A 22,128-nucleotide genomic window follows, 5' to 3' on the forward strand; every position below is an offset into this window, starting at 1 on the left:
ATCTCTATAGTATTTTTGCAAGACTTTTTGGTGGATTTTGGTAAAAGTGCATTCGGGTCATATGGTACATTCTCCTATTAAATAAATATGGTGCACTCCTATGTTATTAGCTAAAATATTTAGATTATAATTAGAGTCATATCATAAATAAAATTAATATTATTAAATAAATGGCTTTTTGGCAAGACAGATTTGGAGAAATGGGGTTTTGAATCAACAATAATAAAAAGGTAAAATATAATTAATTCACAATACGGGTTAAATCTTTAATTTATTATTTTTTAAGACCACTAATATTAAACATATCAAATCATCCTAATTTAGAAAAGGTTATATAAAACCAAAAAATTATGTGGTATGTATAATGTTACTATATATAAAATTAAACTATAAAATATAAATGTATTAGAGAATGATGCAATTTATAAAACTCTTATATATAATAAATAATTCTTAAATTTTAAAAATTACTACTTTAAAAAAAATCACGGGACAGGTAAAGAAATTACAGAACGGGTTTTATTTTGGAATTGGGTTATATGGTGGATGTATTTGAATCAATATTTATAAAATTTTAAAATATTATTAATATACTGTTTTAAGAAGGGTTAAAACTTCAGTTTTTTAACAATTGTCTCATGGATTCGTGGTATAGCGTTACTTAATAACAATTATAAACTGTAAAATATAAATATTTTATAAAAATAAAATTTGTAAGTTTTAATATATATTACCTTTAAAAAATAAATAGTCCCGCGGTATATCGCAGGTTAAAATCTAGTAATTATATATTATGAATAAAATAATTTAGATAAAGTTAGAGATCAAATCCTATTACATCTAGAAAAATACCAGTCTATATATTTGTGATTTTTATTGTTGTAACAATTGTGGTGATTAGTTTACGATTTTAAACATATCAACAACAAAAATAATTCAGAAAAGAAAACGCACTCAATTAATATAGTTTTTTTATAGAATGAAACTTAAACCTTTTTACACGTATAAAATGCTTTTTAGTGTAACGGTTAAGACTTCATCTTCAGATAAATATTTTAGGACCTTAATATATAATGGTAACTTTAAAATTGTTCTAGACGACGGTATTATTAATATTATCAAATACTTAGTACAACGAATCAAATTGACTGGAACTATAGGAATGTTCGAAATGGAACATGATCCAACAAATATCATACGTGGTGGATTAACTTGCTTCACATATAATTTGTGCTGAAGTCCAAATAATAATATACATGGATTCTGGAAGTATTATAGTTGGGTATAAAGTCTTGTTGCATTTGCATTTATTTCTTGTACGCAATGCGGCTAAGCAACTTTCATTATCCTTACCATAAAAAGAACAAAAACAATCGTATCATATTCTCACTCTGCACGAAAAGTCAAGTCACGTAAATTGTTAAAAGATTGGGGATTTGAATATTGTATCAGAAAAATGTTATTTAATCTACAATTTTAAACTATATTAAAACACATAATTAACTAAGAAATCCTTTGTAATCTCTTAAAGTCACTAAAAATCTAATGCTTAAAATATTTCCAATCACAATGAATTTTAAAGTTTTTTTTACCAAATCAATTGTTCTATATTACTATATTTTATAACTTTTTAAAACTCTATGGTTGAATAACATAATATTTTGTTTTAACACAAATCATTTTAAATGGTAGATTGAATACACTTCCTTAGTTTTGAAAAAATACACTAAAAGTATGAAATGATGTTTTTTTTTTAATTACAAAACGATAACTCGAAAACGATGGTTTAATGAAATTATTTGATGAAATAAAGTTATCATAAACATCCTTAATCTCTTCTTATACATGTCAACTTTGACCATGACATGAATGGATCGCATTCCCAATTTACTAACACAAAAAAAAATGAGGAAATACGAAAACAGTAGTATAAAAATAGAGCAAAGCCGGTGAGAAAAAACAAGAAACACAGAAACAGAACATAAATTAAAGAAGACTCACATTCAAGAATCTCTCTCTTCTCCTCCTCTCATTCTCTCAGCGGCTTCTTCTTCTTCCTTTTTCTTTCACATCACACAACACAACCACTGTGATCTTGATTTGTTACCAATGACGACGTTCAATTACTATTTAGCGGAGCATCCAACGATCGTTAACTTCCGTTGGAGTCCAACCCAATCCTACGCCTCCACGTGGTCTTTCCTCTTCACCGCCGTCTCATCTTACATCATCGCCGCCGTCACTCTCCACCTCCTCCTCCTCATAACCCTCTCCCTCTCTAACCGCCGCCGCGGATTCTCCCTCGGTCCAATCCCAGCTCTACACAGCTTAACCATTTCCATAATCTCCGCCGTCATATTCGTCGGTATCCTCCTCTCCGCCGCAGCAGAGATCAGAGACACGCGGTGGCTATGGCGTCGCACCCGCACCACTGCTCTCCAATGGTTCCTCTGCTTTCCCGTAGGTACACGCGCTTCGGGACGCGTGTTCTTCTGGTCATACGCGTTTTACCTCTCAAGATTCCTTCACTTGTTCCGTACTTTCTTCTCCGTGATACGACGTCGTAAACTCAGCTTCTTCCAGCTTATCAACCAGTCTTCTCTTCTCTGTATCTCCTTCCTCTGGCTCGAATATTCCCAATCCTTTCAGGTATAAAATAACCGGGTTACCACACATTAAACCGGAATCAATTACCGAATTTATAAATTTGAACCGTTCTTCCTGGTTTTGGTTTCTGTAGGTGGTAGCGATACTATTAACGACCGTTTCGTACGCCGTTGTGTACGGTTACAGGTTCTGGACGGAGATTGGGTTGCGTGGCGCGTGTTTTCCGTTTGTCGGAAACTGTCAAGCCATTCTGTTAGGGTGTATGACGGTTTGCCACGTAGGCGTACTCTGTATACACCTGGTCAAACGCGGCGGTTGTAACGGTATCGGTGCTTGGTTGTTTAACTCTGTTCTTAACGCCGTTATCACGTTGCTCTACTTGAAGTTTTATTGCAAGACGCGTTCAATGATGACCAAGGCTAATCACAACACCACATAAACCTTAATCATTTTTGTATTATTGAAATCATCCGGAAAAAAAAAATCAGACTTCAGCTAAAATATGAAAACTGGAGATCAGATTTATTCTGTTGATGTTGTTGTTGTATGATAATTAGGAATAGGAATCATTGTAGTCTTGCTCTCCGACACAAAATATATTATATAATTTTGCATTATAATAGCTTATTTTGATCTTTTGAAGATTCGTCACTTTTCTCAGGTTGCAAGGAAAGAAAAAGTCAGGTAGCTTTCGGTATTGAATTCGTTTCTTTTAAACATCTAATCAAAGAAAAGGAGTTTTTAAGTCACAGGAATACTTTTTATGAATCACGTTTTGTCATAATAATAACCTGAGAAAAGACAAAATCGATATGCACTATATAGTTACAGCATTGCCGGATGATATCAATCTCCGGCGTCCACTTGTTTCCGGTCAATGAGAACACCGTCGTCCCAAGTTTCAGAGTATCTGTAGGAAATAGCCGTCAACAATTTTGAATAAACTTGGGGTTGCTCCTTTTCTGATTAAGATAGGGAAAAGTTTTTTTTAAGAGTCACTGACCTTGTTCCATCCAAATCTATACAGAGGAATTGTCCGTGGCGCCAACCATCTTTGAAATGTCCAAAGAATATCTCACCGGACTTTGAATAGAACCGGCCTTCGCCACTGGCTTTTCCTTTCCAGAAATTTGCAAACCATCGATCACCTTTGTGGAAATAAAACCAACCCTGCAAGACAAATGAACAAGTTTTGTTTTTCTAATAAGAGATATATTTGTACAGTCCTTTATCAAACCTATTCGATATATTGGGGAAGTAGGAAACGCATTTTAAATGGCACCAGCTTGACAAAGTCTTAGGGACTTGGTGGTGAAACTAAGCAGTTGGTGCAAAAGTGTAGTCTCAATAAGCTAATCAAAATTCGAAAAGGTCAAAAGACTATTTCACCTTTCCGTGTATTAAATCTTCTCTCCATGTGCCTTGGAACACGTCTCCATTCTTGAAGTAGAATGTTCCGAGACCAGATCTTTTACCGTTGTGCCACATTCCATCATATATGCTTCCATCTCCAAGTACCAAACGACCCTGGTGGGAATAGTCAGCTGTTACTTTCGGATTAACTAAGAAGTCTGTCTCAAACATAAGAAGAGGATCCATGGATGAATTGGTTTCAATGAATAAAACTAACAAGACAGATTACCTTTCCTTCGGGAAGGCCTCCTTGGCATCTTCCCTTGAAAAGTCCTCCTCTGTACTGCATCTCAAGAATAGGACTCCATCTTTTTGATGAATCTCGTTCAGCTTCCTAAGAATTAAAAATGGAAAATTTTCTCTCAGTTGGCATCGACTTGGACGATGTTTTTACAGAAAGACTCTTCATCATGGTTGCAGACTGAACCAAGGAGAAAACTTTGCCTCTATATGCATTATTGTTTGAAAAAGCAGCCCACTAGTAAGAAGATGATTGATATCTCAACCTCATAAGCTGGTACATTGCTACTTACCAGCATAGACGATGCTCGAGCGGATAGATTTCTTTGCTTTGTAAAATCAGCATATTTCTCAGATAGCAGGGTAGATGCAGTATCACTAGAGTCTTTTGTCGAGCCATTAGGGTTGAAAAATGATTCTTCTCTGGAATCAGCCTTCCTAGAGAGTTGACTGGCAACACTGAGATTACTGTTCAATTTCTTCGAAGGTCTCACACCAACAGGAAGGTTGACAATTCCCAGGCTAAGCACTGCAGTGTCTCCAGAATCAGCTTGCCATTTCTGCTCAATCTGATATCCCTGATCCATACTCCAATTGGCAATAGGCTCCCTCTGGATAGCACCAAAATCTACAAAAGATGACTTTCATTCACTTAATCACTTTTAAAGTAGTTTAGGGCGTCACTACTTCAGCACCCTATAAATAACAAGTAATAAAGCATCTCGACCAATACAACATACAAAAATAAGCAGCAACAGAAAGTTGTCTTCAATTTTGTACCTTCTACATTTTCATCTTTAAGATCCAGACGACTGTTTCTGGATGGTTCCCCCTCTTTTAATGGGTATTCACTATCATCACCGTTCTCAGAAACTTCCAGGAGGTCCTCAGAGTCAATTTCAAATTCCTCAATATTCTGATTGGAAGTTTTTACGTCAGTAGAGTCTGCTGAATCTTTAATTGAAACTGGCGTCTCTCCAAGTCCAATATTTGTTTCTTTTTGGAGCTGTGAACGATATCTCGTGAAGATATTTAAAACAAAAGGAACAAGACCAGAAAAAATGTTGCCTTTGTTGGATGTTTCCACTTCTGAAGAACTGTGATGACATTTGAGACTAGCATTAATGCTTAAAAGTGGTCACGAGAAATAGAATCTGAGTCTTGGTCAAAAGCATCATAGATCTTAATCAAACACATAAAAATATATGGTATAAATGCTGAAACCATATATTTACTTTTCTTTGTTGATTTTCAGCTAAATATGATACCATATGCATGAGCTTGAAATTGTTAGCTGTCACTAAACATGAAGACACACCTTAGAATAAAAAACGTTGTGACACGCACTTTAGGCTCCAGATCAGGCTCATGAACAGTAGATACTATAATATCTCCAGTGTACTCCATAGTTTGACGGAAAGTACGAAGAATTGTTTTCACGTCTTTCTTCTGGAGAGGTACCGAACTAGCCACAATGCATATAATAGCGTTTAGATCCTGCATGTTGGTAAAAGCATGGTTGAGACTTGAGAAGAAAAAGGTTACTTTGAATAACATAATTTCGTAAGAATTATTTCAAGGAGCATATCATTCGAGAAAAATGCCAAAATACACACAAACAAAAATTTCAAATACCCTTGCTCCTTTGGGAGAGTGATACCATCTGTTTTACCGGTTTTTTATAAGTCACTATGTTTAGATTTATTTTTTCCAATTATCAAATCCTCGAATTAATGTTTTTATATTCACTTTATTATCAGACGAATGAGGAAAAAATCAAACGAAGAACTTAAGTAGGCAGATGAATCTTCTGTCGAAAGCTCTTTAACAGATTAGAAATACCTTTAGACCAGGTCGAAAGAATGGGCAGTCATATATAGCTCGTAATATCGAAGTCTTAAGGTTGTGACCAACTCCAAAACCAACCTTTGCCTCTTTGTAACTTTCTAGAATCTGTACATAAGAGAGTTGAAGGATTGAAGACAAGCTGAAACTAAGGGTGACTATACCATACAGACAAATGAAATCTCAAGAATAGGTAAGACTATGAAGATTTTTACTACTAAAACCCAAAAGAAACAATTCCAAGAAACTTACCGTTTTAACTTCTGAACCTTCAAGTTCTTTAAGATCTTTATGCATCACATCGATGAAGTTTCCATGCATCCCCTAGATAAACCCATGTATGAAATGACAAAAAAAATTGAGTATAATATGAGAGACAGCTAGAGCAGAAAAGTAACCTTACACTTATCAGAGCGGAAGCTGCATTTATTGCCATAGACACAGCATTGTTTGCATTTCTCAGCGCCTCGTCCAAAGTTACCAAATCCTTCTGTAGTAAAACCTCTATGTCGATATCTACAACGCCCAAATTAAAGTCAGTTCATGGCCAGCAGAACTACTAGAAGAAAAGGTAATTTTTCTGACGCTATTGTGTCAGGAAATATTTCACAATGTTAATAGACGTACCTATACAGAAATTGGTGTGTTGCTGCAGTTTTCTAGCCAACTCGTTAACCTGCACACAACCTGGGAAATTAGAAAAAGAGAAAAGGCTCTAACTAGCAATACTAAATGAAGTTGAACTTGTCTGTAGATAGGGACGTCATTTACTGGGCTGTTTTCAGTTTGTTATATGGAATACTGTATATATTAAAAAATGTTGACAAGAAATGGAGATGACAGAGATTTGGGAAGGTGTGTTGTTGGAAAAACATGAAGCCACTCGAAGGTTCTCCACCTAGTTTTCTTCTCTATCAATTCAGGTATACAAGTTCTACTTACAGCACCAATAAAAAAGTCCAAACACGTAACTAACTGCTTTAATCTTATTATCAAGACTCTGGGATGATAAAATGAAAGTCCAAATTGGCTCTTTTGGTACATAGCAATCAACTACAACTTTAGAAGCAACAAAAAACTACCTCTTCTAGACGCTTTCGGCCTTCAAAGCTGAAAGGCTTTAATAGCACAGCAACAGCTAAGTTACCCCCAGATCTTACTGCACTAAGAATATTAATAGCTTCAACCTGGTCAGAACCATATCCAGCACTAGCCACCTGGCAAGGGTAACAGTTTAAGCAGAATCAGATGCTCGGCCAATACTATTCCACGAAAATAAAATTCGAGAAAAATTGAAAACCATTAGCATTTCATTAAGAGCCTAAGCGAATTTCGGAACCATGGTTGTTAATAATCACTGATCAATTAGACACTGTGTATCTTTTGCTACCTATGGAACTGCGAAATTCAAAAACGTTTTTGTAGCAGAAAACAGAACACAAACAATGTTAGGCGAGAAAAGTACAAACAAGGATGAAGGCCCTTGGACGTGACTGTAACAGCTCAATTGGATTCATGGTCTTCAAGGCATTATCTGTAAACAGAAAGAGAGAAGCGATAAGTAAGAAAGATAGCATATCCCTCTAATCTTCTTGAACAACTAGCTAAATATATGCTAGTTGTTCAAGAATCTGTTTTTAATCAAATTCAAAACTCAAACGGCAAGAAGAAACAGGAAAAGAATAGATTATGGACCTTGGTGATTGAGCCTCTGCTGTAACACTAAACCTCCAGAGCTGTCCTTGCTAATACTCCTGAAAAAGTAGATTTGGCAATTAAATTTGATCCCTTTCACGAATACACAGAGCGTACGTAATCAATTCAAGCCATAAGCTTCGTCACTAGAAGAAAGCTACACAATTTAGGAGTGTGCTAGGAAAGTCAGTAACAATAAACTATCAGATTTCGAAAATTAGACTACAACAAAGTGGCTAGTAGATAAAACAGAATCATGGGCCGAACAAAAGTCGAGCATATACCAAAATCGCAGAGGAAGAGAAGGAAAAGGAGAATCCAAGCATGAATCCATGATAGACTCCTTGCGACTACCGATGACAAGAACCTCAATGAACTCGTCAGACCCATCTTCTCCAGCTCTCTCGCACGTCTCTATCGGAGCAGAATCCCTCACTAAGCACATCACGCAAATCCGACGCGCCTTTCGAGATGTACAGTTCAATCGCGTCGTAGCACCAAGGGACGAAAACGGAACTCCAAAAGTAGGAAGTAAAGCTAAACGAGAGAACAATGGTACTCGGAGAGTAGAGAAAACTGGAAGTTCCATAGAAATCGGCATTGCTCCGCTTCTACGGAACCACTTCTTAGAATACAGAACAATTTAATAAGTCACATGAAATTGATAGATGATGAGATTCGGTCGGAGCATAGCATGTCTGAAGTTCTCCCGATAATTCTGAAGCAGAAGAGGGAAGAGTGAGAAAAATATCAAGTTCGCCGGCACCGTGAACTGATTATTTATTCATTAACCCTTATATTACTACTTATTTTAGTTTTGACCTCATATTTGTTTTTATTGCTTATGTACCCCTACTGTAAGTTGACGAATCGGTGGCGGAGATTAACTTTTGAACCGATCAATCACATCCTCATATTTGGTCTACTATCACTTTTAATAGTTTACTTTCTTGGTCAATGATATATTTTATAATCAAATTGTTTCATTATAATAAAGAAAGAACTTATCTTAGTCTTCTACAATAATGAGTCCAATATATTCACTAAACAAACAGTTCTTTCTTAACAACAACTAGAGAAAACAATTTCAAGGAAAAATTTTACTTAGAAAAAATCAACTAGACACGATTTTTTCTTCAGCATTTTATACATGAATTGTTATATTTTTTTGGATATAACTTTATCTTAGAAGAAAATATACTTATACCATTGTAAAAATAAGGGAATTTGGTCAAAAATTCCAAAAAAAAACTTATACTATTGTAAAAATAAAAATAAATGACATCGAAATAATTAATAAAAACATCTGGTCCCCATGAAACTCGTATATTAATACTTCAGATCCAAAATTTATGAAAAAATATCAAGCTCAATGTATTAAATTAAAAAATATAAATCATTAAAAGCTAGATTTTATTCTTGTTTGGTACAACCAATAATAATAAGTGGGGAAAAGTATTAATTAGAGTTTGCTTCACGTTTGAGTTTCACAAAAAGTGTAACGACGCCAGGAGAATTTTATCGGGTCGCAAGTGTCACCTTTGTGGATTTTGTCTTCCCTGCAACTTTTGACCTTTTCGCACTCAGCGAATCAGATCGCTATAGTACGGTGCACCCTACCGTCTCTGATCATCCCCACTGTCTTAATTAGATCCGACCCGAAACGTATCCTTCTCTGAAACTTCGTTTGAGATTCGCATTCCTCTGTTCTTCCACCATTTAACAATTATCCTCTTTTGTCTTCGCCAACTTCTTCCGTTTCTTCATACTTCTCCAGGTACTTCGTCGAGTTCCTCGTGCTTTAGATTGTTTTTGCTTTTTTCGAAGATACGTGAGAGAAGTGTTTCTCTTGCTCTGTCTCTTCTTTGATCTTATATCACGTGGGATCTGATTTTTTAGTTGCGGTATTCACAAGTCTTTCCCAATTTGAGGATGTTTTGTCTCCGTGATTTCTGTGTTTTTGTTTTGGAATATTGATGATTATAGATTCGAAATTATGCAGCTTTAGATACTAACTAAATGACGAATCTTTTCTCATTATTCGCTTGTTGAATCTTCCACTGAGCTCATAGATAAGGAATTCTCTGTTCATTGTTGCTTTTAGAGCTTAATTCATGTTCCTGAGATTCAAATTTGCAACCTTTTTCCCACTTATGTAAGAAAAAATGGCTTTTTATATATTCTTCATTCATGGCTGTGTTGATTAGGAATCTCTAATCTCTATGTCTACTGTTAGATTAATTGTTTGGTATTGATACTCAAATTGCATATATTTAGGTTCTTGCATTGGTTTTTTATAGTATCTTTTCTGCAACTGAGTCTTTGTATTTACCAAAAAAAGAAAAAAACTCAATCTTTGTGGGGAACTTAAAGGTGGCACTGAGTAATATTTGAATCTCATTGCTGCAGTTTTGTCTTGAGGTTTATCTGGAAAAAAGATGGAAGTTTGCGGGGATCTGAAATCTGATAACTTAAAGAACCGCCCCTTGACTCCGCTTAGGATTCTGAGGGGCTTGATGATCCTGCTGGTGTTTCTGTCTACTGCTTTTATGTTTCTGCTGTACTTTGCACCAATAGCTGCTCTAGGTCTACGGCTTCTGAGTGTGCAACAATCTAGAAAAGTTGTTTCGTTAATCTTTGGTCTCTGGTTAGCTTTGTGGCCTTACCTGTTTGAAACGGTTAACGGGACAACTGTGGTGTTCTCTGGAGACATCATTCCGGTTGAGAAACGTGTTTTGCTTATTGCAAATCACAGGACGGAGGTGGATTGGATGTATCTGTGGAATATTGCCTTGAGAAAAGGCTGTCTTGGCTACATCAAATACGTGCTCAAGAGCAGCTTGATGAAATTACCTATTTTTGGTTGGGGCTTTCATGTTTTGGAATTTATCCCGGTGGAGAGGAAGCGGGAGGTCGACGAACCTGTTTTGCTTCAAATGCTTTCATCTTTTAAGGATCCTCAAGAACCCTTATGGCTTGCTCTATTCCCTGAAGGAACCGATTTCACGTACTATATGCTCCCTATCTGATTTAACTGCTCTAGATATATTAGCTAATACATTATTAATCTGAATCTTCGAAGATATCTTTCAGTTTCTCTTTGGTAGGATATTTAACACCATGCGCATCTGTCTTGCAAATATCTTAAACCAGTCACCCTCATTTACAATAATTTGCCTGCTATTGCATGAATGTTTGAAATGCTGCTCTTAGTATATCTTCTTTCTATTACTGAGACCTTCCTTATTTGATATGCAGTGAAGAGAAATGCAAGAGAAGCCAAAAGTTTGCAGCTGAAGTTGGTCTTCCAGCACTATCAAACGTACTTCTACCAAAAACAAGGGGTTTTGGCGTTTGCTTAGAAGTTCTTCATAACTCTTTGGATGCAGGTATGGTTCATGAAATTTTGTTACAAATGTTGGTGTACATATAGTAGTATCTCAAGCCACATGTTATGCAAACACTTATGTGTTTTGACGACATTATGATGGCGTGCATATCTTCTATTTTTCCAATGACCCATGTGGGACCTCATGACCACAATTAACTGAACAAGGCATTTCCTTTTATTGCAATGCAGTATATGATTTGACTATCGCATATAAACCTCGCTGCCCATCTTTCATGGACAATGTATTCGGGACGGATCCTTCAGAAGTACATATCCACGTTCGGCGAGTTCTACTAAAGGAGATTCCAGCAAACGAGGCAGAATCTTCTGCTTGGTTAATGGATTCATTTAAGTTGAAGGACAAACTGCTATCCGATTTCAATGCTCAGGGGAAATTCCCCAATCAAAGACCAGAAGAAGAACTCTCTGTTCTCAAGTGCATTGCAACATTTGCAGGGGTAATATCTTTGACAGTAGTGTTCATATATCTGACCTTGTATTCACATAGCTGTTTCAAAGTATATGCTTGTCTAAGCGGCACATATTTAACTTTTGCTACATATTACAAGTTCCAACCCTCACCTGGCTGTTTTAGAGAAGATTCTTGTAAAGTTAAAAACCATTAACTTTGTTGTAAATACAATTCTTTCTTTGTATACAAAGAAATAATATTACAGGCAGAAAATATCTCTGGGATGCCTTTTTCATTGTAAGTTCTTTGATCTTCAGTTAGTTAAAATTGTATTCCATGTTGTTCTCTTGAAAGTTGAAACTCACATAGATAGTTTGTGTAGTCTTTAGTCACATTTTGGTTATGTCAAATTGTTTGAGTCTTGCAAGTGCCACTGTTAGCACTTTTCATTCAAAACTGTCACGGAGCAAACAGAATTTGGAAGGAAAAGTTGATATGTTGGAACTGTAGAACTCTTGTGTTTATTGAGTTAGAAACAACAACAGGTCACTAAACCATCTTGTCAAAAGGTGTTCTTACTTCTGAATCAGTCAAGTAAAGGAAGTTTCCATCTGAGCAAAACTTTGTCGGTGATCGACAAAGCATAGTAGAACCCACTTTGTCCCAAAAGAATGTTACCTTCTTTTTGCAGGTGATGAAAAAGAGAGTAAGAAGGCCGTTGCTCAGCACCCTTTCACTGATACATTGGATCATCTTTTTCAGGTAGAGCATAGCATCTCCTGTTTTCTTTATATGCATATCTATAACTTGTCCACGTGTCATCTTATCTCTTTATATGAGTAGGTGCAGATGAGCTCAGGTTAGTTTTGACTAAACCAACTTTCATGAACTTTCTTTACTTTTTTGGTTGGGAAAGATTTGAGAGGCACAAAACAAAACAATGTCTATTGATACATTTCTCTTAGGACAATACAAGCTCATGTAGAATTGTAATTCTATATCTAACCACACAAAGACACATGTACAATTGTAATCGATAACTATGAGACATAATCTTCTTTTTATTAACGCAAGAAAAAAAAAATCATCAAGGCAAATAAATGTTACACTGACAAAGAAAATGGGCTAACAGAGTAGGCACAGAAAATTATAATTAATTGAAGTTGATAACCCTAACTTTAAACCTCTGAGTCTCCAGCACTTATAAATAGAGAATCGGTGCCAGAGATTCATCATCATCCACATCACATAAACACAAAATCCGGTTTTTAATAATGGCGAAAATCTCCAGTATTCACATTCTCTTCTTCGTCTTCATCACAAGTAACCAACAACAAAGCACACTCTGTTTTTGTTTCTTCTCTGTTTCACTTATGCATTTAGGTTTTTTGGTTGTATTTAACTGTTTTTGAAATTGCAGGTGGCATTGCTGATTCCGCCACCGTATTCACTTTACAAAACAGTTGTGCGTACACCGTTTGGCCGGGAACTCTCTCCGGCAACAGCATCACCCTCGGCGACGGCGGATTTCCCTTAACTCCAGGCGCTTCCGTGCAGCTCACGGCTCCTACCGGTTGGTCAGGCCGGTTCTGGGCTCGTACCGGCTGCAACTTTGACGCCTCCGGTCACGGTACCTGCGTCACCGGAGACTGCGGCGGCGTTTTAAAATGTACCGGCGGCGGAGTTCCTCCAGCGACTCTAGCGGAATTCACCGTGGGATCAAGCAATGCCGGCATGGATTTCTACGACGTGAGCCTCGTCGACGGTTACAATGTAAAGATGGGGATAAAACCACAGGGAGGATTCGGAAATTGCAAATACGCAGGCTGCGTCTCGGACATCAACGAGATTTGCCCTAGCGAGCTTAGGATCATGGATCCGAATTCGGGAAGTGTCGCGGCGTGTAAGAGCGCTTGCGCGGCGTTTAGTTCGCCGGAATTTTGCTGTACTGGTGCTCACGCGACGCCGCAAACTTGTTCTCCGACGTATTACTCGTCCATGTTTAAGAACGCTTGTCCTAGCGCTTATAGTTACGCTTACGACGACGCATCGAGCACTTTCACTTGTACCGGATCTAACTACTTGATCACTTTCTGCCCTACCCAGTCTTAAAACCGGAGCTCCGGTTTAGATTTGGGTTGGGTTTCTCTCTCTCACGTTTCTTTTGCTTGTTATGTACGGAAAGAGAAATAAAGAAAGATATGATAAGGAAAAGCGACTATGATCCATTTTTAAAGATTTTTTCCAGTGTTCTGTTGTTACACACACACACACCCATCTCATTTGCAAATTTGCAATGTTGCTTTGATTAGCACAATAGTATATTGAGACTAACATATCAATATCTGGATTACTAAAGACAGATGAATGCTTCATTAGGGGGTTAATAATTGTGTGTTTCAGGTCATTGGTTCTCTTCTTCTTGATATACTTACTAACATGAGAGAGCAATAAAAACTTTTAGTTCACCCAAAAGAGACAGAGCTAAATACATTTTCAGCCACGGAATGGTTAAAATATGTGACCCGCGCACAGATTCGATAAAGTCTACAAGACAGCTTGTTAATTTCTTAAGGAGATCGTACTAATGCAGTTAATATATCACTAGTGTTTATTGCTTATTTTGGTTTCCACTTGTAAGCTTTCTTTATTCCTGTGGCAGCCTAAACGAATCCTACAATAGCCTGAAGCTCATCCATTTTCTGTAAACCAGAGAATGTCTCATAATTCACACCACTGGGCATTGTCTTGCAAATATGGATAGACCAGTAACCCTCATTTTGCTAATTAGCAATGCATGGATGTATGAAATGTTTATTGAATCAGGTTAGATGGTTCAAAGTAGGTTGTATTGTCGGTCTTAGTGGAACTTGGTTCGAGATAGACATAAGAACCATTATATATTTATCTCGGAGGTGTATTATATTAGAATTAGAATCTCACTCTAAAAGTTCTTGGACGGAGCTAAAATAACATATAAGAGACATGTGCAAATCCATTCAAAACCAATAAACTCTTCAACTGTATTATAAATCTTACAACTATTAATGTCTAATTTTAGCTATTGCCACTACGGTCTAAAATCTTCGAAACCGTGTGGACCATATAACCCTGATGAGTGGGACTAATAAGATTTTTAACATTACCCCTTAGAATAGAAAGGTCCTATGCTATGTATTAGTACAAGGAAATTTCAGCAGCCACGTTTTTTTACCACACCACTGCTTATACTAATTAGGAGGATTACTTAGCTTGGTTTAAGGGTTTAGTAAGAAAAGTCCATCTTCTTCCTCTCTGTACGCCCTTTGAATCTCATCTCATAAAGAGACAATTCTTTCTAGCTCCCATCACCCTTTTGCTGATTGCTGATTAGTTTTCCCTTTTCATATCAGATATTATATTTCGAGATTTGACATATATAATACAATGTTTTCGATAAACTACAAAACCAATTTCGAAAAACATATAAGTTTTGCTGGAAAAAGCCGTCGTTGATCAAAGCCACACGACAGGTTTTATGCCTAACAACGTTGACCCATTAATGAAAGGACTCAAAAGCAACCCTCATAGTCACGGCAAGATTCAATTACTTTTCCTCGGACCCAAAGTTGGTTCAATTTATGAACCAGTTTCTACGTCTAAGTCAGTCGTCTCACCTTATAATCTTTAAAGTCTCCCGCTGCACTAATCACTCCGTTTCATCGTTTTATATATCACTTGATTTTATTTTATTTCATAAAATATTTTTTTTTAAATACAGATTTTTCTTCAACTATGTTCTAGACTTCTAGAAGCCATAAAAGATTACAATATTATTAAAATGCGGGACAAAACTACATAACGATACCATTTAACGTACGAAATATTTCTAATTTACCTATTCGTTTATAACCAGATTTTATACCTGTTTAGATGTTTACTGTTTTAAAAACTACACATTCATGGTCATGGAGGATATGATATCTAAAACCTTAGGATTCAAGCTTTCGCGTTCAAGTAGCAAATCAGGCCTCTTATGTATGCATCTGTTCCGGTCTTATAATCGAGGATTCACACCAAATTAAAAAGCATCGATCTATTCGGGTTTCATACAATCATACTCATGGGTTACAACAGTCAACAAACACATCTATCTGGTCATCTGGATCTCAAACTCGCACCTCACAACACAATATCTAACCGATCCGGATCTCATATTCAATTCGTGGATCACAATTAGACACATCTAATTGGATCTCATAGTCGCGGATCACAATTAAATTCATCTATACAGATATCATACTCGCGGACCACACATCACATGACATAAAACATCACACTGAACCCTAAGGTTTAGTGTAGTGTGCATCAGCCATGGCCGAGTCAAAATGTTAAGATTTTTTTTTTACCATTTATAGTAAACTAATGGAAGTAAAAACCAGTAATGCAAAGAAAATTCAGAGAACCAAAGGAAATATCTATCAAGACACCAAAAATTCTAATTGATTAATCATGACAACATTACGTCGCTACCCCTCGAACCAACATCTATAAATAGAGGATCGGTGCCATTAACATTCATCATCATCACCCACAGCACAGAGACACACACAAAAAACCCATAAAAAAATATGGCAAATATCTCCAGTATTCACATTCTCTTCCTCGTGTTCATCACAAGTAACAACATCAAACACACTCTATTTCTGTTTCTTCTCTGTTTCACTTATATATGTCTTATCTTTCTCCTTTCATTATTACATTCTTCACCTGTTTTGTCTGTTTTTAAGGAGAATAGCTTTCAATACTGTTTCTTAAGTTTCCTTTTCTGATGATTTCTTTTTCTTTTGTTCATCATCTTAGATCACAACATATTGCACCATTATTTCTCAAAATTGTTTCGTATTTTTGATGTTTTTGTTTTTTTTTAAACTGCAGGCGGCATTGCTGTTATGGCCACAGACTTCACTCTAAGGAACAATTGCCCTACCACCGTCTGGGCCGGAACTCTCGCCGGTCAAGGACCCAAGCTCGGCGATGGAGGATTTGAATTGACTCCAGGTGCTTCCCGACAGCTCACGGCTCCTGCAGGATGGTCAGGCCGGTTCTGGGCTCGTACAGGCTGCAACTTTGACGCCTCCGGAAACGGTAGATGTGTAACCGGAGACTGTGGCGGTCTAAGATGTAACGGCGGCGGAGTTCCTCCCGTCACTCTGGCTGAATTCACTCTAGTAGGCGATGGCGGCAAAGATTTCTACGATGTGAGCCTCGTAGATGGTTACAATGTCAAGCTGGGGATAAGACCATCCGGAGGATCGGGAGATTGCAAATACGCAGGCTGTGTCTCTGACCTCAACGCGGCTTGCCCCGACATGCTTAAGGTCATGGATCAGAACAATGTCGTGGCCTGCAAGAGTGCCTGTGAGAGGTTTAATACGGATCAATATTGCTGCCGTGGAGCTAACGATAAGCCGGAAACTTGTCCTCCCACGGACTACTCGAGGATTTTCAAGAACGCTTGCCCTGACGCCTATAGCTACGCTTATGACGACGAAACGAGCACCTTCACTTGTACCGGAGCTAACTACGAAATCACTTTCTGCCCTTAAAAACCGAAGCTTCGAGTTAGATACAGTCGGGTTTAATTATCTCTCACGTTTCTTTTGCTTATTATGTACGGAAAGATAAATAAGGAAAGCTGATGACTATGAATCATCGTCTTCCACTTTTAAGCTTTTTTAGTGAGTATTAGTCAGTTGTTACACTCAGCTGATTTGTTTACAAAGAAATAAAACAAAATGATTGATCTACGGATACTTATCTATTGCATTCCATGCTGTGTAAGTGAGAGATCATGTATCTTTCTGTTCGAAACGGAATTTTGAACGTTCTTTACCAAAGAAAAAGTCTATAGATACATTTTTCATCAACTCACTTAAAAGAAAACTTAACAGCTATTAATACCTGATAAAACCATGGCCGCATATATAGATTAAAACCGTGTGGACGATGTAAACTCTGATTTAAGAAACAAATAGAATTCTGATTAGTTAACATTGAGCGAGCCATTAATGAAATGGCCCTAAGATAATGAAAAGTTCAAGGAAATTAATCGTCACGACCGTTTACAAATAATAAAAACCATTTACTACTCCGACACACAGTTAAGTAAATTTATGAAACTTGATTCTATGTTTAAGGTACTCTTCTCACCTTTTAAATTTCAAAGTCTCCCCTCTGTACTATTTCTGAACCCATTCGTGGAATGGTGTACACGAATTTTAGACGACATGTTTGTTTTTGTTTTAGAGATTAAAACAAAAACGTATTTTAGAGATTAGACGACATGAAACGTATTTTTGTAAAGAAAAAAGGAATGCTAAAAGAAACTACCAGGGAATAAAAATAATGAAAATAGAAAGTCCAAAACAAAATAATAAAGGAAAATACAAGACACAATTGATGGAATCATGAGATTGGAAGACCATCACACGATTGTGGGATGTTCTTGCGCAGGATCATAGTTGTGGGTTGTTTTTTTTAACGGAACCTCACACGTTCGTCTGGAAAATAGTACACGTGCGGGGATCTCTTCACGTCTCTTTGATTTTTTGGTTTTTAAGTTAAGAAAAATATTAACTATTGGGCATGCTCTTTCACCATTACTGTTAAAAAAAGAAAAATATTAACTATGACCCACGATATTTCCTTTTAACCGTCAACTTTTTAAAAAACTTTAGTAAAATAACGCAATAAATACCATTACTGCCAATAAACTTCACAGAGCCAAAGAACATGGGTTAACAATAGGCACAACTACAGTATATTTTTACTGTAAACTGAAAATATTTACCAAAATTAAAAATGATAACACTACCTCGGAAAAGCACTTATAAATAGAGGATTGGTGCGAGTAACTGACATTCATCATCATCATCATCATCATCATCATCATTCACAGAACACACACACACAAAACTCGTTAAAACAAAGATGGCGAATTACTCAAGTATTCACATTCTCTTCTTGGTCTTCATCACAAGTAAAGAGCAATCACACTCTGTTTCTGTTTCTGTTTCTCCTCTGTTTTATCTGTTTCTAAATGAGAATAATTTCGATACTATTTCTTAAAACTATATTTTTTTATGTTCATTCGTCTTCAAATCACAACATAATTCTCCAAAACATATCGTGTTTTTTCTTCGGATTTAACAGTTTTTATTGTTGTTGTTTGTTTTGAAATTGCAGGCGGCATTGCTGTTTCCGCCGCCACCGTCTTCACTTTACAGAACAGTTGTCCTTACACCGTTTGGCCTGGAATTCTCTCCGGCAACGACAACACCCTCGGCGACGGCGGATTTCCCTTAACACCAGGCGCTTCCGTACAGCTCACGGCTCCTGCAGGATGGTCAGGACGGTTCTGGGCTCGTACCGGCTGCAACTTCGACGCCTCCGGCCACGGTAACTGCGGCACCGGAGACTGCGGCGGTGTTCTTAAATGTAACGGCGGCGGAGTTCCACCAGTCACTCTGGCTGAATTCACACTTGTAGGCGACGGCGGCAAGGATTTCTACGACGTGAGTCTCGTCGACGGTTACAATGTCGAGATGGGGATTAAACCTCAAGGAGGTTCCGGTGATTGCCATTACGCCGGCTGCGTCGCCGACGTCAACGCGGTTTGCCCTAACGAGCTTCGGCTCATGGATCCACATACAGGAATCATCGCGGCGTGTAAAAGCGCTTGTGCGGCGTTTAATTCTGAGGAGTTCTGTTGTACCGGTGCTCACGCGACGCCGCAAACTTGTTCTCCGACGCATTACTCGGCGATGTTTAAAAGCGCTTGCCCTGGTGCTTACAGTTACGCCTACGACGACGCCACGAGCACCTTCACTTGTACCGGCTCTAACTACTTGATCTCTTTCTGCCCCACCCGGAACTAAAAAACAGGAGCTCCGGTTCAGATTTCACGTTTCTTTTGCTTAATAGCACTTTGGTTCATATTTTTCCATTTTAAAGATTTTTCTAGTACTCAGTTGTTACATTCATTTCATTGGCATTGTTGTTTTGATTTGTATCTTGTTTTATATTTTACAAAGTATTGATTTTGCATTACCTATTTTATTTGAGATCTGGAAAAACAAAGATGGAGGCTTCATTAGAGATTTTCTTTGTTTCATATCATTTTGTTCTTGATGGACCTAATTACATGAGAGAGCAATAACAACTACTAGTGTTTACCAAAAGAGAGAGAGCTAAACTATTTACCCAAACTTTTTAAGCCGCGGAATGATTAAAACATGTGACCCGCGCAGATATTTGTTAGTCTATTAAAGGAGATTTAGCTGATGCAGTTAAGGATCAGTGTTTCTGGCTTCTTTGGTCTTCCACTTGGCAAGCCTTCTTCATTCCTGTTGCAGCCTGAACGAATCCCACAATAACCTGAAGCTCATCCATTTGCTGTAAACAAGAACATGTCTCAGACTAATCCAAAATCAGAAGACAACATTCACAAACATATCATAGCTTTGATGTCTACCTGAGACATGAAGTGTCTCTGAATAATGTCAATTAGTTGCTCCTTTGTGGGATTCGGAAGAGCATCCACCTATACGAAAAAGAGATCAATGAATCACCTGTTGTAAAAAACAAAACACTCTCTTCCACAATAATCAGTAACATAAGATTGTTTCTTTTGAACTCACGAGGTTAAAATGTCGCCAATATCTCAGTAATGCAGCCATATCCAACTTGGTAAGATCAACCTTCTGCGTTAAAACAATATTCCCAAATCAGTAACACATAGCATTAACATGAAAACCCCCACCAAGTAGAAGAAATTTGAGGCCTTACCATGTTCAGACGAGGAGTAATACTCGAGATTTTTGAGTGTGAGTCACAAGAAACTTCCCTGTACAAAGCCTTTTGAGATAACCGCGATGATCTGTGTCCTCTCTTCTTCGACTTATGAGGCTTCAAAGTGTCCTCAGTTGCTGCAAAAGACAATCAAAGAACGGTCTTTATGAAACATTTCAAAAAGACTAAAATTTGGTACTTTATTGCAGAGACAAGGAACCAAACTTACTCATATCGGAGGGATGATTCCACTGTGTAGAATGGTCGACTTCAAGATCATTGTCTTCTTCGTTCCCTGTAGGATGTTCAAGAACACTAAGCGCATTCCTCTGCAACTTCACTTCAATTCCATTAGTCAAAACCTGAAAATTTAAAGCAAAAAGGACAAAGATTAAAAATTGAACTCCACAAACAAAGTAAAGTTTGGGACTTTTTGAGAAATGGGAATGGTTGGAGACAAGAAGTGGTGGAATTTGATATCGATATTAGTAAAAAAAAAAATGATGCTTTGGGTTATGAGGAAATCGTATAAGATACTGATTTTTATTGTATAGCTAGAGAAATGATCAAAAAAGGATCAAAGAAAGTAAAATTGATAATATAAAAACTAGGAAGCCTAATGAAACGGAGAACATCTATAAAAAGTTTAACATTTTTCAGTGGATGAAAATGACCAATCTGAAAAAGAAAGAACAAAAACCCTAAATATTATTAATTAAAGTATATCAAAATTAGTGACTACAAGTAAAACAAATCTAAAAGCCAGCTTGAACCCACAAAGATAAGGATTCTCAAGGAATTGATTGAGAAAAAGTAACACAAAAGTTAAAAATAAATATAAAAAGTGCAGATCGTTATGATGCAATTTAACAAAATAAAGTTATGATATTTTAAGAACAATCAATCTAATCGGTAACATAGAACAACCATTGATTTTATTGCATTATTGAGCTAATGATTCTGGATCTTTTGTTAATCAGTTTTTAAAAATCTACTCTACTGGGGGAATAAAAACACAGACAGACACAAAGATGCAAAAAAGACAAAACGAGGTAAAGAAGAAAGCGAAGTTGATCTTTGCTCACCAGCCAATGCCAACCACCGAGTCCGACGGCTTTCTTAACGACGCCTTGAAGACCGACGAGAACAGATTTGGTACGGTTGTTTCCAGTAACGACAACTTTGGTATGACGTGGCAACACTGACAATTCTTCTTCGCTACTGCAATCGCCGAAGCAACTCTGTAGCTGAGAGAATCCTCCTCCTCCTCCATTGAGGATGCTTGACTTGTTCACCGGAGCTTCCAGCATTTTGTGTTTTCTCTCTCTCTCGTTTTTTCCCTCTCTATTATCAGAAAGTACCACAAGCTTTTTTACGATCTCGGAAATGGAAGTTGGTGCATTTTGTGAAGGATTGAGAAATGGAGTAAGAGAGAAATCGAGCTGAGAAATTAGGGTTTGTTTTTGGTCTGATGAAGAAAGACAGAGTAAGAGTGAGAGAAGAAAGAGGAAAAAGCAGAGTGTATTATGATGAGTAAGAGAGAGAAAGATAGAGATACAGAGGAGGGAAGGGAAGGGACGATAGGCGATAGCGACCGCCTTCCTATCGTGACCAATAAGGTATCAACACGTGTGTTTTGTACTTGTATCATTTGCACTGTGGAAATTGAGCGGTTTTTTCATGGATGGGTACC

General features: G+C 37.2%; 7 protein-coding genes across 10 annotated transcripts; 5 read left to right on the plus strand and 2 right to left on the minus strand.

Moving 5' to 3' along the window:
- Positions 1-1,803: 1,803 nt before the first annotated feature.
- Positions 1,804-3,274, plus strand: AT1G75000 (GNS1/SUR4 membrane protein family). The gene is made up of 2 exons (NM_106157.2): positions 1,804-2,649; positions 2,741-3,274. Exons 1-2 carry the CDS (start codon positions 2,110-2,112, stop codon positions 3,044-3,046), a joined length of 846 nt encoding a protein of 281 aa, NP_177637.1. The 5' UTR covers positions 1,804-2,109; the 3' UTR covers positions 3,047-3,274.
- A 13-nt stretch (positions 3,275-3,287) lies between these two features.
- Positions 3,288-8,573, minus strand: ARC3 (GTP binding protein). Its single transcript, NM_106158.5, has 15 exons — positions 8,085-8,573; positions 7,801-7,859; positions 7,575-7,639; positions 7,188-7,322; positions 6,733-6,781; positions 6,509-6,621; positions 6,358-6,429; positions 6,103-6,213; positions 5,579-5,757; positions 5,041-5,357; positions 4,554-4,888; positions 4,250-4,354; positions 3,997-4,134; positions 3,611-3,777; positions 3,288-3,517 (listed from the first exon to the last, which is right to left on the minus strand). The coding sequence occupies exons 1-15, from the start codon at positions 8,399-8,401 to the stop codon at positions 3,454-3,456; spliced, it is 2,226 nt and encodes a 741-aa protein (NP_177638.2). The 5' UTR covers positions 8,402-8,573; the 3' UTR covers positions 3,288-3,453.
- Positions 8,574-9,211: 638 nt separating this feature from the next.
- Positions 9,212-12,138, plus strand: LPAT4 (lysophosphatidyl acyltransferase 4). 2 transcript variants are annotated; one of them, NM_106159.3, is made up of 4 exons: positions 9,304-9,577; positions 10,210-10,807; positions 11,059-11,189; positions 11,381-12,138. In NM_106159.3, the coding sequence occupies exons 2-4, from the start codon at positions 10,239-10,241 to the stop codon at positions 11,815-11,817; spliced, it is 1,137 nt and encodes a 378-aa protein (NP_565098.1). In that variant the 5' UTR covers positions 9,304-9,577; positions 10,210-10,238; the 3' UTR covers positions 11,818-12,138. The 2 variants fall into 2 exon arrangements, with proteins under 2 accessions (NP_974144.1, NP_565098.1); NM_202415.2 differs by having other exon boundaries at positions 9,212-10,807; positions 11,381-11,969.
- A 508-nt stretch (positions 12,139-12,646) lies between these two features.
- On the plus strand, positions 12,647-13,916 carry TLP-3 (thaumatin-like protein 3). Its single transcript, NM_106160.3, has 2 exons — positions 12,647-12,926; positions 13,024-13,916. The coding sequence occupies exons 1-2, from the start codon at positions 12,878-12,880 to the stop codon at positions 13,713-13,715; spliced, it is 741 nt and encodes a 246-aa protein (NP_177640.1). The 5' UTR covers positions 12,647-12,877; the 3' UTR covers positions 13,716-13,916.
- Positions 13,917-16,129: 2,213 nt separating this feature from the next.
- Positions 16,130-17,482, plus strand: PR5 (pathogenesis-related protein 5). The gene is made up of 2 exons (NM_106161.3): positions 16,130-16,262; positions 16,521-17,482. The coding sequence occupies exons 1-2, from the start codon at positions 16,214-16,216 to the stop codon at positions 17,189-17,191; spliced, it is 720 nt and encodes a 239-aa protein (NP_177641.1). The 5' UTR covers positions 16,130-16,213; the 3' UTR covers positions 17,192-17,482.
- A 1,034-nt stretch (positions 17,483-18,516) lies between these two features.
- On the plus strand, positions 18,517-19,706 carry AT1G75050 (Pathogenesis-related thaumatin superfamily protein). The gene is made up of 2 exons (NM_106162.3): positions 18,517-18,624; positions 18,831-19,706. The coding sequence occupies exons 1-2, from the start codon at positions 18,576-18,578 to the stop codon at positions 19,520-19,522; spliced, it is 741 nt and encodes a 246-aa protein (NP_177642.2). The 5' UTR covers positions 18,517-18,575; the 3' UTR covers positions 19,523-19,706.
- Positions 19,707-19,734: 28 nt separating this feature from the next.
- AT1G75060 (histone deacetylase complex subunit) lies at positions 19,735-21,977 on the minus strand. Of its 3 annotated transcripts, none has more exons than NM_106163.3 (6): positions 21,521-21,963; positions 20,665-20,797; positions 20,433-20,572; positions 20,285-20,347; positions 20,119-20,187; positions 19,735-20,039 (listed from the first exon to the last, which is right to left on the minus strand). In NM_106163.3, the coding sequence occupies exons 1-6, from the start codon at positions 21,743-21,745 to the stop codon at positions 19,941-19,943; spliced, it is 729 nt and encodes a 242-aa protein (NP_177643.1). In that variant the 5' UTR covers positions 21,746-21,963; the 3' UTR covers positions 19,735-19,940. The 3 variants fall into 3 exon arrangements, with proteins under 3 accessions (NP_177643.1, NP_001321933.1, NP_001077823.1); NM_001084354.1 differs by having other exon boundaries at positions 19,736-20,039; positions 20,285-20,344; NM_001334674.1 differs by having other exon boundaries at positions 20,119-20,347; positions 21,521-21,977.
- Positions 21,978-22,128: the final 151 nt, after the last annotated feature.

The sequence above is a fragment of the Arabidopsis thaliana genome, assembly GCF_000001735.4.
Source record: "Arabidopsis thaliana chromosome 1 sequence".
Lineage (NCBI taxonomy): Eukaryota > Viridiplantae > Streptophyta > Magnoliopsida > Brassicales > Brassicaceae > Arabidopsis > Arabidopsis thaliana.